The 12711-nt window shown below is 42.2% G+C and overlaps 1 protein-coding gene across 1 annotated transcript in view; it reads left to right on the top strand.

Annotated features, from left to right (window-relative positions):
- Positions 1 to 12711, top strand: part of GRK5 (G protein-coupled receptor kinase 5) — a 97602-nt gene that overhangs the window by 53934 nt on the left and 30957 nt on the right. The window contains exon 5 of the mRNA XM_010564685.1: positions 12579 to 12679. Coding sequence (XP_010562987.1) covers positions 12579 to 12679 — 101 coding nt within the window. The remainder of the gene's footprint in view (positions 1 to 12578; positions 12680 to 12711) is intronic.

Raw genomic sequence — 12711 nt, 5'->3', positions numbered from 1 at the left:
CCCTGTGTTTGCTGGAATTACTCTGACATGACCCTTTGGAAAATGGAAACTTGCTTCAGCTAATTGATGTCAACCACACATGTAAACCTGGCTCACATCTGTCTGCTGAGGCAGGGCAGGCCCCCCCGGCTGCCCTGACTCCTCTCGGAGACTAGCCAGGCCATCCGAAAGGGCTAAGGACGCTGTGCAAATAAAGAGCCGTCTGCTTAGGATTATCTGAGAACAGCAAGGATGTACTTGTCTGCCCTTGGCTAATGAATATGCTCATTATAGTTTCCTCCTCTCGTTTTCAGGGGGTCTTCTTTTCCCTATCCCCTCTGCATACCCCTCATCACTTATGCTCAGTTTGTATGGATTACCCAATGGCCAGGGAGGTTAATTCTAAGCCTTTGAGGTTCATTCAGCTTCCCCAGAAACAGCCTCTTCTGCCTGAAAATTTTGCCCACATGGGAAAAAAGGAATCAGCCTTATCCAGCTGTCTGAAACACTGGCTTGCAAACCATCCAGAAATCTGCAGGAGATGGCTTTTGTGCATTTGCACAGAATGACATTAAAATAGACCTCTGGTCTCCCAACACACATATTGCAGCCTTGGTTGTCCAAACACAGGGAGGCAGCTGGATAGGAAAGATGAAGTGTCTCTTTCTGCCCACTGACTACAGGGAGCCCAGGGAAACTTTGAGTGTCTCGGTTTTTAGATGATTAAAGTGCAATGAGGTGAATTCCACACTAGGTGTGATGCAGAATACATTAAATTGCATTGCATGGCCTATCCACACAGGTTTCTGTGCACAGTTTCTCGATGGTACGGGAGCCCTTTGAACACATGACCTCCAGCCTTCTATCCACCCGCTGCGACTTGCAGCAACTTTCCTGGTTGGTTCAGCTTTGGATTTCCGAAGCTAAAAGCGTAATGGGTCAACAAATGTCTCTCTGAGCTCAGGATTCATTGTGCTAAACTCGGAAGCAGTAACAGGCAACCGTATGCTTGATCCCAACAAAGAAGAGAATGAAGAGGCACGTGATGAAAATGGAAGTTAAACATACCTTATTTCTCATCTGATTTCCTCGTAATAGGAAATTAGGATTCTGGAAAAACATCTAGAGACTTCAGCAGCTGAGTAGCCTCACAAGAATGGGCCAGGCAAATTCAGACGAGATGCCTGAGGCTGACACCTTTGGCTGGGATGATGCAGCTAGAAGAATCACTAAGCTAATAATGTTAGAGTGTGTTATTTCAGCTTGGAACCGGGAATCACAGCATTACCGTAAGGAATGTTTTACATTTCACAGAAAACTAATATATCTGAAGTCATTAAAATATCACTCGATAAGTGTAAAAAAAAGAAAATAAGGGTTTTTTAAAAAAGTCTTTTGATTACAAATGGATTTAAAAATAATCAGCATATTTAATTTGTGGATATGTGGCACTTCAAACTATTCATCTTTAGTATTTTTTTTCCTGGTAATGCAACTACACTTACAAAACTCACTTAACCTGCATGCCAAGCCTCAGCTTGTATGTTAATTTATTATTTTTTAATCAAGCCAGACTCTGACCTGAGTCAAAAATCGAGCATATAGCAAGTTTATTATCCTGGCACAGATGCTGTTTGTCCAACAAGCAAAACTGAGGAAGAGCGGAATATGCCACTGCAAACAGTGTGTCATCGCCTACAATAAATGTCTTCCCTCTCAATTCTTTGCAAATAGCTATTACCATATGATCGTTAATGGATCATGTGACACAGGTGATTAAGGAATGCCCTGTTTCCAGCAGTGCTAGGTAGTGATTTTGTTTGCTTTCGTGGGTGTTTCCAGTGTTTCTGGGAGTGGGCCACTGGTTCCTGCCTGGTGTTTATTTACTTCACTTCCTAATCCTTTTCAAGGCCTTCCTGAACTCCCTTTTGGATTTTCATTTCTTCATCCAAGTGTTTCCTCAGGATTTTGACCTGCTAATGGAAAAAGATGAAGGCAAATTCTGCAAAATCCCCACTGCAGCTGGTAGCACTACAGCCATTGGCTCAAGTGCAGCCTGGATCAGGCCTTCATGCATGACCAACCTTCATGCAAAGCAAATAGCTCATGGGCTTCGGTGCGAGGATCGCTTGCAAGGGAAGGGTTACTCGTTTACTGTCTCAGAGGAGTGAATTCAAGCAGGGATCTGTTTGTTTTCCTGCAAGAAAGCCATTCAATAACGTTGAGGTTGTAAATGAGTGTTTATAGATTTAGGGATTTTTTTTAATGGAACAAATGACATTTGGTTTACCAGAGGAAGCCAAGCTACGACTATTGCAACATAAGGTTGCTTGCTAATGTTTAGGATATCCATCAGTGCAGGAGGACGTTAAAAGGTAGAAAGGTTCTGATAAGAGGCTGGACACTGGATGCTATCCAAACCTATTAAGCACACGTGATGAGAGAAGAAACTTTCTGAGAACAGAAGCTTTCAAAATTGTCCTGTCATCTTTGTTGCTGCAATGGTGAGAATACCGTTCTTTACCAAGACGCTTTATCAAACATCTAGCTGCTTGTAGTAATGCACTATGGCAATGGCTCAGTTGCTAGCAAAAGGAGGTTACATGACAAATTCCAAGGATTGTGTGAGTCGCCTACCTTTTGGGTAGCGAGAAAATACTGGTTGGTATTAGCCTTCTCTTCTATTCTGTTTTTTCAGCTACCCAGCTCATCCTGCTGACTGCTACTGGTACTGCTTATTTCACCTGTGTTTTCATCCTCTAATCTGTGCAAAATGCTTTTACAGCAGAAAAAAGGCAACAACAAGTAAAACATACTTTCCCTTCCCCCACTTTAAAGCAAGTTTATATAAAACAATTTCAGCTGGCACGTTTATGAGCACCTCTACACCAATAAACCTGTGTGTCTACAGAAAGGAGGGAAAATTTGTTTCTGTGATAAAGAAACCTCTGTGAGCAGGTTTCCAAAGAATTATTTAAAAAGTATGGGTGGGGAAGGACTAGGGTTTAAAGATACTGAAAAATATCTTGCCAAGCACTTCTTGTGAGGCCCAGTTTCTCACTAAGTAAAGTCAAAAGTATGTCTTCTGTAGTGACCAGTTTAGGTTCTTAAACTAAGCTGTACCAAACACCCCATAGCTGATTGGGATTGCGGTGTTTCTATTTAATTGAAGAGTATAAAGTCTGCAGCTCATTCACTGGACTTGCAAAAGAAGCTGATGAAACAACTATATTTTGTCACGTGGGACAATTGTTATTTCAAAACTACTATCTATGGGGCTTTGAGTGTTTAAGATTTCCTCTGGTCACCTCTAGGAGCCAGGAAGAAATTTCTCCTTCTTGATCTAGGCAATCTTTTATCTTCCTTTGTTGCTCCAAAACTCATGTTGTTGTTACACCGCCAAATTTCTCTGAATCAAATAATTCAACATTCCAAGGAAACCACACTTTGGATCAAAGAGCTTTATGTAGGAGACCTTTTGATTCACACCATTTGCATGGCAGTTGCTTGTTTGCCACTATCAGGAACAGAAATGGGATTTCTAGAAAAAAGCAGCTACAAAAAGGTCTTCTGAGAACAGGAAAAACAAGGTATAGCTAGATAGCAGACCCTGTTGCTGATTAGCATGAAAAATGCTTCATATACTTTCTATGCACTTGTCAGAAAGGAAACCTCAGCGGTTGCTCAGTTTCTCCAAGAAAGGGCATAGTTCAAGACTACAACTTGTAGCCCAGCACCAAAAAGGAAGGATGCTGGAAACCCAGAGAAGAAACTTAGCTTTTTCCTACCAGTGGGCTTGCCGAGGCCCAAGAGGCAGCCCAGCAAGTCCGGAGCAAGCAAGTCAGTCTGAAGCTGCATCAGATCTACTGCAGTAAATGAGTTACTGAGGTGGTTAGTGTTGCCTTTTGTGATGGATTAGTACAACCCCTCCAGGCAGAACATGTTCAGCTGTTTGCTGAGGGCTCTGTTATCTTCAGCCATTGTATTTTTCTGGGTGTCTACATGTGTTTTGATAGTTTAGTAGAATATGAGGGAAAAGAGATTCATCGTGACTCCAGATCAGCTTGCAGCTACAAAACAAACCCTACAGTTGATAGGCACTGCTGATTTGCTTCATTTAGCTACCTGCAAGTGATTCTGCCCTCAGTGCTGAAAATACCATTTGATTAGAGAACAGCATTGGGTTCAATTTTCTTCTCTCTCATTGCCCCACTCTTTAATCCTGGGCGAGGTATTTCCTGCGTTTGGTCCCCGTTCCCACTTCCAGGGCTAGTGAGATTGGTTTGCTTCGGAAGCTTTAGCTCTCATGACCTGTGTATGTAGTGCCTGGCATTACGGGCCCCCATTCTCAGGTATAATGTCTACACGCTGTCGTAGTAGATAAATTGCTACTAATAACACAGCTGCTCTCCATGCTCCCCGTCCACCTCACTGCCAATTCCTACATCTGTCATCTCAAAGCAAATATCCTGGAATTATGAAGCCTTGTGCTTTACTGGTTTGCCTCATGCAGACCCAGATGACTTTGTGGTAGGAAAAAAAGTAAAAAGAAAATGCAGAAGTTGATTACAAGAAGTGTTGCAGCTGCTCCTGATGTAGAATTGGCTGTTTACTACATATACAGCTAAAGCTGAACAGACAAGATCAGACACAGGGCGAGAAAAAAGAATGTTCCAACATTTTTGCGCGTAACACCAAAAAGCGTCAGGAGACTGCGTGTGCTGGGAACCTTTCCCTCGCCAGGTTGAAACTAACCCAAACTTCCCAAAATCAAAGTACCACCAAGATGCTCTATCTCCTCCTCCATTGCTTTCCTCTGCATTCCTCAGTTGGATGATCTTAAAGGTCTTTTCCAACCTAAATGGTTCTATGATTCTCACCGTCAGCCCCTTCACACTTCCCCTCCGTTGGTCACCAGCTGCATGGTCAGGACTTCCCGGGCTGTAGCTCAGCTGGCATTGGCCTGCCCCTGCCCAAAGTGGAGAGGTGGGGCAGTCACCCAAAAGTCACCCAAAAGCATCACCAGAGTCACCCAAAGCGGCTCCAGGCATCTCCCCATGGTGGGGCAAGCAGAGCCCAGGCCGTGCCCTGTGCTGGTGTGTACCTGCTCTGAGGGCAGCAGTGCAGACCCCAGAGCAGATACCCCGGGCCAGTTCTTGGGGTAGATCTCTAGCCACAAGTAGCAGATCAGCCTTGGAGGCACAATTTCATGGCCTCTGTTTTGCCTTCCATTTCCTTTCCTGTTTGATAACACGCATTACCTGAGCATATAAACTTGTCTTTCCCTGATTTTGCACCTTCCAGCATGCTTGGATATATCTACCTAGCCTCCCTTTTTTCTTGTAACTGCTCTGATTACAGTCCTCCTCATGACTCCTTATGACTTTTTGCCTCAAAGGACTGAGGACAGTCACCCCTGATAGTGATACCATTGCTACCTATCCTGGTAACCGCTGCCCCTGCTAGCTGAGCCTTCCTCAAACATCTGGAGAACAATGCAACTCTACAAAAGCAACAGCAGAAGTGGCATTGCATGTGGCAGATGTCCCATCCTTGACACAAACCATTGCGCTCCGTTGCTGGTCTTGGGTCACGGCCATATGAGTGCAAATCAAATGCAGCAACGTAACAGCTGGATGAAGCCAGTATTTCTAGGGTTTTGTGTATGAGCTCTTCTCATCCCATCATGCACCATCTCACACCAAAGTTCATTTTAGCTTGTTTCTTTCATAGTTTTGAGGTCTCTACTAGTAGCAATCTGTGCGGAGATTTGCAAATAGATTATATGTGGAAAATTGCTGTCAACATTTGAAAATACACGTATCATTAAGACAGAAGTGCTTGGAACCAGAGACAGCTCAAAAAAAGTTATGGCTTGAACTTTTGTCCATTGACTGAAACATTTTTAATTGTTTGAAGCTAGTTTGTTGTGGAATGTTTTCATAACCTGAGACATAACATATGCTGCACATTATTTATTTTATGCAAGTGGCTTTTAAAATAACTCATCATGTTTCAGAACCATGGCTGCATGTCTGAAACTTGCCAGGAAAGCAGTTGTGTTTATGACAAAGGTTTGCATGAAGTCTATTCAATCTAAAGAGTGTGGTATCTTTCTGGTTCATATAATTTTTGTAGTGATGAACTGTCATGCTTTAAGATACCATGATGACTCACATCCACTGGCAAGAGTTGGCATATAATGAAAGCCTATAATGTATTTCTAGGTTCCTGTTCCTTATTCACTAATTGCAAGCTACAAATGGACTGATTTGGGGAATCTGAGCATCTCTAGCTTTGATTTATCTCAGTGAGACTTCTTTGATTTCAGTCACAGATGATGATCAACTCTTCTGCAAAACATGAACTCTTAACCTCCCTGTTCACTGTTCTGTAAAACATCGAGAGATTGCCACCTAGCTCATGAAGACTTAATCATGCAATGAAGCTTTAGTATTTTGAGGTTCTTGGATGAAACACACTGTGTAAGGATAACCAATTACCTCTGGACTACGGACCTGCTCTGTTTCTTGCAAAGCCAGTCGGACCAAAGTCAATGCTATCCCTTCTTCTGATCTGAAGTTCAGGGTTCTGCAAGCTATTTCTTTTTTGTAGGAGACAATGACGATTGAGACAACTGTCTTTGAAGCAGGAGTGTTCATTTGCAAAAAAGATACTTATTCCTTTGCTCAGAGCTCCAGGTTTCCTTTGGGGAGCATTCAGCATACAAACTCTCTTCTTCATCTGTTCTTGGGGCCACACCATGTGCCCGTGTTTTACAGAGGAGTCCAGTGTTTTTCCAAATCAGTGGTACAAAGGACTGGAAGAGGGCTCAAGGGCCTCTTGCACTGAACAGAGATCAAATACACTTAGATCATCAACAGATGTCTGTCTGCCCTCAGAGGTCTCAAAGACCTCTGAGAAGAGATTCCACAATATTCATATGCCTGTTCTTGTGCTTCTCTGTGTGAAAAATTGGGAAAAAAGCCTTGATATCCAATTAAGTGGATTCCTTCACATCTTTCCCCCAGTGTAGAGCAGAACATGCAGAATTCTTGATCCCTGCCCTCTTTATTAAAAACATTTCTTTATTAAAAGACCTTTATCATGTTTCACCCTTACTTTTCCAGACTAAACAAATCTAGTTCCTCAATGCTTCTCTTCAGCATTTTTTTCCCCAAGTATGTTTCTCAGCCCTCCAGACACTTGGAGCTCTCATCAGCTTTCTATAGCTTTCTCAGATGGTGGTGACCCCAGCTGGATACGTGTCTCTAACTGGAGTCTCAGCACATCTCTCTCAGTTCCCTTTGTCATCTGGGCACTTTTTCCCCCAGAAACAGCAGTGTTGAGCACAATAAACCAACTCTGCACATGCAGGTTTGTGTTGTGTGTGCATCTGCTCTGGGCTCCGTACAGCTAGTGGAAATAATCGGAGCCGGTTACGCAGAGACACCTGCTGCTCACCCCACCCCAGTTTCAGAAAGGCTAACTCCAGCTGCTGCATTGTCAGGAAAATGCTTTTGCTCACTCAAGTTGTAAATCTCTGCTAGCTGGCTGCCTGCTTTCGCTTCCACAGACTTGGAGGCAACACCTATAGTGTACTACATCTTGACCAAAGTCATACATTTTAAATGTTTGGAAATTCTGTCTTAAGGAAAATTAGAACAAATAACAAGTTTTAATGAAAAAGTAAAATTATCAGAGGAGGTCTTCTGAATGCCTCCCATGGTACTGCTGGCTTTTCAGCTTGTTTTATAAAGAATTTGATTAGCTGATAGTTCGACAAAAGGTCAGGTGTCCTCCACGCAGTCACAGTGGAAACACCGTCAGAGAAATGGTGTGAGTACCATGGCAAACATATAGAGAGGATTTTATGAGAAGGCTTATTTGTTTGCTATCCTGTTCAGTGAAGGTCAACAAATACTGTGTCTTGAAGGGCTGAGTGAAGTAGCCTGTAGCAAAACTTACAGAGTTGTCAAAAAAGGAGAGTTTACATTTTATAGTAAAATGATGCAACATGACATTCAAAATAACAGATAATGGGGAGTTATAGCCTGGAAGCTTTCATCTGATCAGAATCATATTTCTCTTCTTTTCTGCACTTCAGCGAGGTGCCGAGTGCCGGGACACGGGCAATACCAGATGCAGCGTGGGCACGGCTGCCTGGCACGGGTCTCCTGGCATTCAGGCTGCCGGGGACAACTGTGGCAGTGCAGGAAAGACCAGATTGCATTCAGCTTGCGATGCTCTCGGCTCCCACCAAGAACCTGGTATTTATGGGTGATATTGCATCCAGCTTCAAACCTGGCCGCCGTGCTGTTTATCAGTAGTTGCGTCCTAGTGAACAGGAGAGGAAGGGGGAGAAGCTGTAATCAATCTCTCAGCAAAAGTATCTTGCAAGCCCAGAGGCTTAATTTGGAAGGAACGGTGATCTCCGAATTTTTGTGGACACGAACACAACTAACCTTGAACAAGTGTGTGACATCTCAGCTGTTTTCAGGCCACTTACTGAAACAGAAGAGCAGCTGAGAGGATCTCTTTTGTCTTTTAAATTAGAAAAAAACAACATTTAGAAATGGAGACTTTTTTCTCAGAGTGTGTTAATGGCACTCAGAAGTAACTGAATATCCATTTCTTGTTTCTCAGATAATCACTAATCCAATTCCTAGTTGCGTTCTTTTCTTAAAAAATAAATAGGGCATCATAAAACTGAGATGTTGGTTTACAAATAACAAAATATTTATACAAAGGTTTTCGGTTTCTGGCCATAAATGAGAAGATACAGGAGATGATAGATAGGAAATTTTTATTAAAACCTGGTGAAAGTAGTTTGGACTTTTGGACTTTTATTAAACTGATCAAAAAGGATAATGATATGAGAAAAATTTCTGTTATTGGATCAATTTAAGCACTTTTGTGCTGCCAGAGTCTTGGGCCGTAAATCTGGTTTCAGTTCCATCAGCTTTACCCTAGTGTTACTCTGTTGACTTGACTGACATCATTTCTGATTTACATTATCATAAGTGAGATCAAGAATCACTTTCTTTGCCTTCAGGAAACAGAACAGCCATCAGAGGAAGTATAGGACTGTACACATTAAAACTACCCAGCATTTTGTTTTGAATACAAGAAAACATAACAGGTTTCTGCAGGTGTTTGTGAAGAGTTAGCAGCATATTCTTTGTCACACGCTCAGATACAATGGTCTTAATCATGGGGTACAGTTCTCTTAGCTGCCACAGGACATTTAATATGTTGGAAGAGGTGTCTCTGTTCCCCCGTAAAAGCTGAATTTGCTTTTACAGCCATTACCCATAATGCAGTGGGAGAATCGTGTTAATAACCATTTCATCAGGGCTGCAGAAATCTTTTTGCACCTCTCCAGGGAAGAAGAAACTTTTTCTTCTGTAAGTGGCCAAAGTGTTACCTTTGGAAGCTTTCACTCTTGGGATCCGAATGCTTTCTTGCACTCACAACCTGTGCTACCTAATTGTTCTCCAGGGGAGCAAAAGTAGGTTAGTGGGTTGGGTTTGGGCTTGTAATTGTTTCTGGCTTGCTTTGAACATTTGAAGGCCGTAGGTATGCACAGGATTCAAACAGGAGAATGGCAGTCATGGTTATTTCATGGAAGCAGCGGGAACAATGAAGTCTCGAGGAAAATCTCAAGAAGGCTCATACAAAGACTCCCTAGAACTGTATGCAGAGTTGGAAAGGGTTGGGTAGGCTTCTCCCATACACGTGGTGCAGCTGCTCTGCCCTGAACACTATGAAGGGCTGCATAATGACACCAAATGTTTTGCTGGGCCTACAAAACCTTTGGAAATGATCAGCTTGTGAAAAAAAAAGTGGGGTTTTTTGTTACAGAAAATGAAGTGGTCTAGTAAAGTGCTTGCACTACACTGTGAGGCTTTAGTCCATGTACAGGATATTAGTGTATTTATGTCTTTACCTACCTTGATATTGTTAGCTTGCTCTCGATTTGTTCAGAGGAAGCAAAGACTCAAAGGTCAGCAATGAGTGGTTTTGAAAAACCAAGTGTTGACTGTATATCTCCCACAAACTTGGAGAGAGGAATCACACTTCGTGCCATTTTTAAATACTTCCCACATTGTCTTACAGTTTCTTTTGCTCATTCTTCTCCCCTTTCCCTTTAAGAATTTCACTTCTTTATGAAAAAGAGTTAGCTCATTTTTTTTTTAAATGTGCTTTGCTCTCAGACAAAATTTGATGGAATTATTATTGTAATAATGCATCATGGGCATGACCTTCAACACTAACCTCAAGGCAGCTTACCTCCCATTGGGAAATGAAGTTGCCTGGCATGAATAAGAATCAGGTCACTTGGTCTAAATTACTAATTATGGGCTTTAATACTTAGCTTTTGGATCCCAATCATGGCCGATAAATGTAGAACAAGTTCTAGATTTAATTAGTAGTAACTTCAATTAGAGGCCCTAGTATCACTTTTACTTAAGTGCAACTGCATTCACATCAGAAGACACCTGACTGACAGCAGTACAAAGACTATGGAGTTCAGTGGTGTTTCTGTACCCTATAAATCAGAGAGATGTTCAAGGTAACCAGGTGTCCGAGCAGTGGACTCACGCAGCCACGTACAAGTTTTGGGCTGCCGGTGAGCTTGTGTACATACCCCATTGAGTATGCAAATTGTAAAGTACAGGCATTAATTCATATGGTTCCTAGCTGAAATCAACTGAAATACTTCTGATCATTAGGCTTTAGTTCCTATCTGAATATTCCTTTAAAAGCCTTTTTTTTTTTTTTATTTCCCTGGTAGTTTCAATGCAACAGCTGTAGGACTGGATAACAGGACTTTTGAGGTTTTGTCCTCATTCTTTCACTGCTTCACTCTTGCCTCTACTTATTCTCTTGAACTAAAACTGGGGACTTAGATTTAGTCATGGGCATCTGCAGTGAGGAATTTCTGTAAGTTGTCTGATTTACTGAGACTTGTTCTACCCAACCTCAGTGGCCACACAAGCTGAGAAAATCTGGCTTTGTCTCAGTCTCTTAATCTTTTAGATGATAATGTGGGGGCTCATCTACCTCTCAAGAAACTGTGAGACTTCTAAATTATTAGCAATATACTCTGCCATTAAAAGTGGGTGTTCCCTAGATACCATTTTCTGAGGAAATGGAGGAATATATGGAGGAAATGAGGAAATAGTTCAGTGAGGTCAAAGATATCCAGCATGTTCTGCAGATTGTCTGTCAGGGTTGAATAGTGAAACTGCATTACGCAGCATGCACAGACAGTTCTGTAAACCATGTTCCTATTTAAAAACATTCAGGTGGAACAAACTTACTTTTTCATGTCACAACCAGGATCATATTCACGTTTCAGCAGTGGGAAGGAAAAGATAAAAGACTTAATTCAGCTTTCACCATGCTGGAGATTTTCTGTGGCTCCGCCTCTGCCCCTTCCTCTGTCCTCGTTCCCAGTGTTTTTGAACTCTGCCTGCAAGGCATTTCAGTGCTTGCCAGGATTTCCCCAACTAAGGGTGAGTTAATGAGAACATCTGGCCAGGAATGAGTGATGATGCTCTGTGACCCACCCACTCAGCACATCTGGTGGTCGTGGCCATGGATGGGGAACCTTACCCAGGGTTAAGGCTTCGGCAAGGAAAGAGGATTTTGTCATCTATGGCGGGGTTTATTGAAAATACCCAAATCCGATTGGTTATGTAAAGGGGCTTTAATGTGAATGGGAGAAATGTCTATAAGTAAGTGTACACAGACACTCATATACACACACACACATGCGTATACACTCTTTTATATAATTACAGTATACTGTCAATGACTAAGAATGTAGACTGCCTAAAAACTGTCTTTATAGATAATTAGCCCCAAAGGCCCTAAACTGGTTAACCATCAAGGCATACTGCAAAAGACCTCTCTTTGGTAAGGGCTTTTTGAAGGGGCTGAATGTACATTCTCTCTAAAGGGAGGAAAGGATGAAAAGAGTTTATGTGCTTGGTTGGCAGAGTTCCTTTTTGAAATGATTATTTTAAAACTGCTGGATTATTTTTGTCCTTCTAATGATGAATTAAGGTGTCCAGACACTTTTGTGAGCATCTTTTTATATTACTTATATATAAATCAATAAATACCAATGCTCTGCTCTTGTTTTCCTTTGCTGGTAAAAAAAAAAAAAAAGATGGATTTTTCAGACAGCACAATGAATCATCAATGAAGTGAAAACACTGGGCAAATTCTCTTTTGTTTAAGAGAATGGCCTGTACACAGTTCAGGCCAGCACATTTTTCATGGGATGCAAGGGAGCAGTTCAAAGAATTGGCAAGGAGCGGGTCCTGCATATTCATGAGGCTGGGCAAGGAGGTGAAGGTACAGGAGAAGGCAGAAAAGCAATGTGAGGATAGAGTGGAATGTGGAGCGAGTTACCACGGTATCCTATTTTACTGCTGTTTGACGTAAAGCTCCTTTGCTTTTACACAACCACTGGAATTGAATGGAAGCAGCTCAGGGCATAAATAATGAATGTGTCTTTTACACGTTAAGAAAGGAGAATCTGCACCTCGCCACAGAGATAATGTGCCTCTCTCTTCTCTCCCCAGTCTCCAGCCTGCGTTCCCGAAGTCAGTCAAGATCTTATCCAGCAGACAGAGGAGAAGCTCGAAAACAGCCCCTGCAAAGAGCTATTCTCTCACTGCACAAAGTAAGTATAACTCAATACCCAAAGATCGCAGG

The sequence above is a fragment of the Haliaeetus leucocephalus genome, unplaced genomic scaffold (assembly GCF_000737465.1).
Source record: "Haliaeetus leucocephalus isolate CR32 unplaced genomic scaffold, Haliaeetus_leucocephalus-4.0 Scaffold184, whole genome shotgun sequence".
Classification (NCBI taxonomy): Eukaryota; Metazoa; Chordata; class Aves; order Accipitriformes; family Accipitridae; genus Haliaeetus; species Haliaeetus leucocephalus.
The sequence above is the reverse complement of the archived record's forward strand: the minus strand, read 5'-3'. Positions and strand labels throughout refer to the sequence as shown.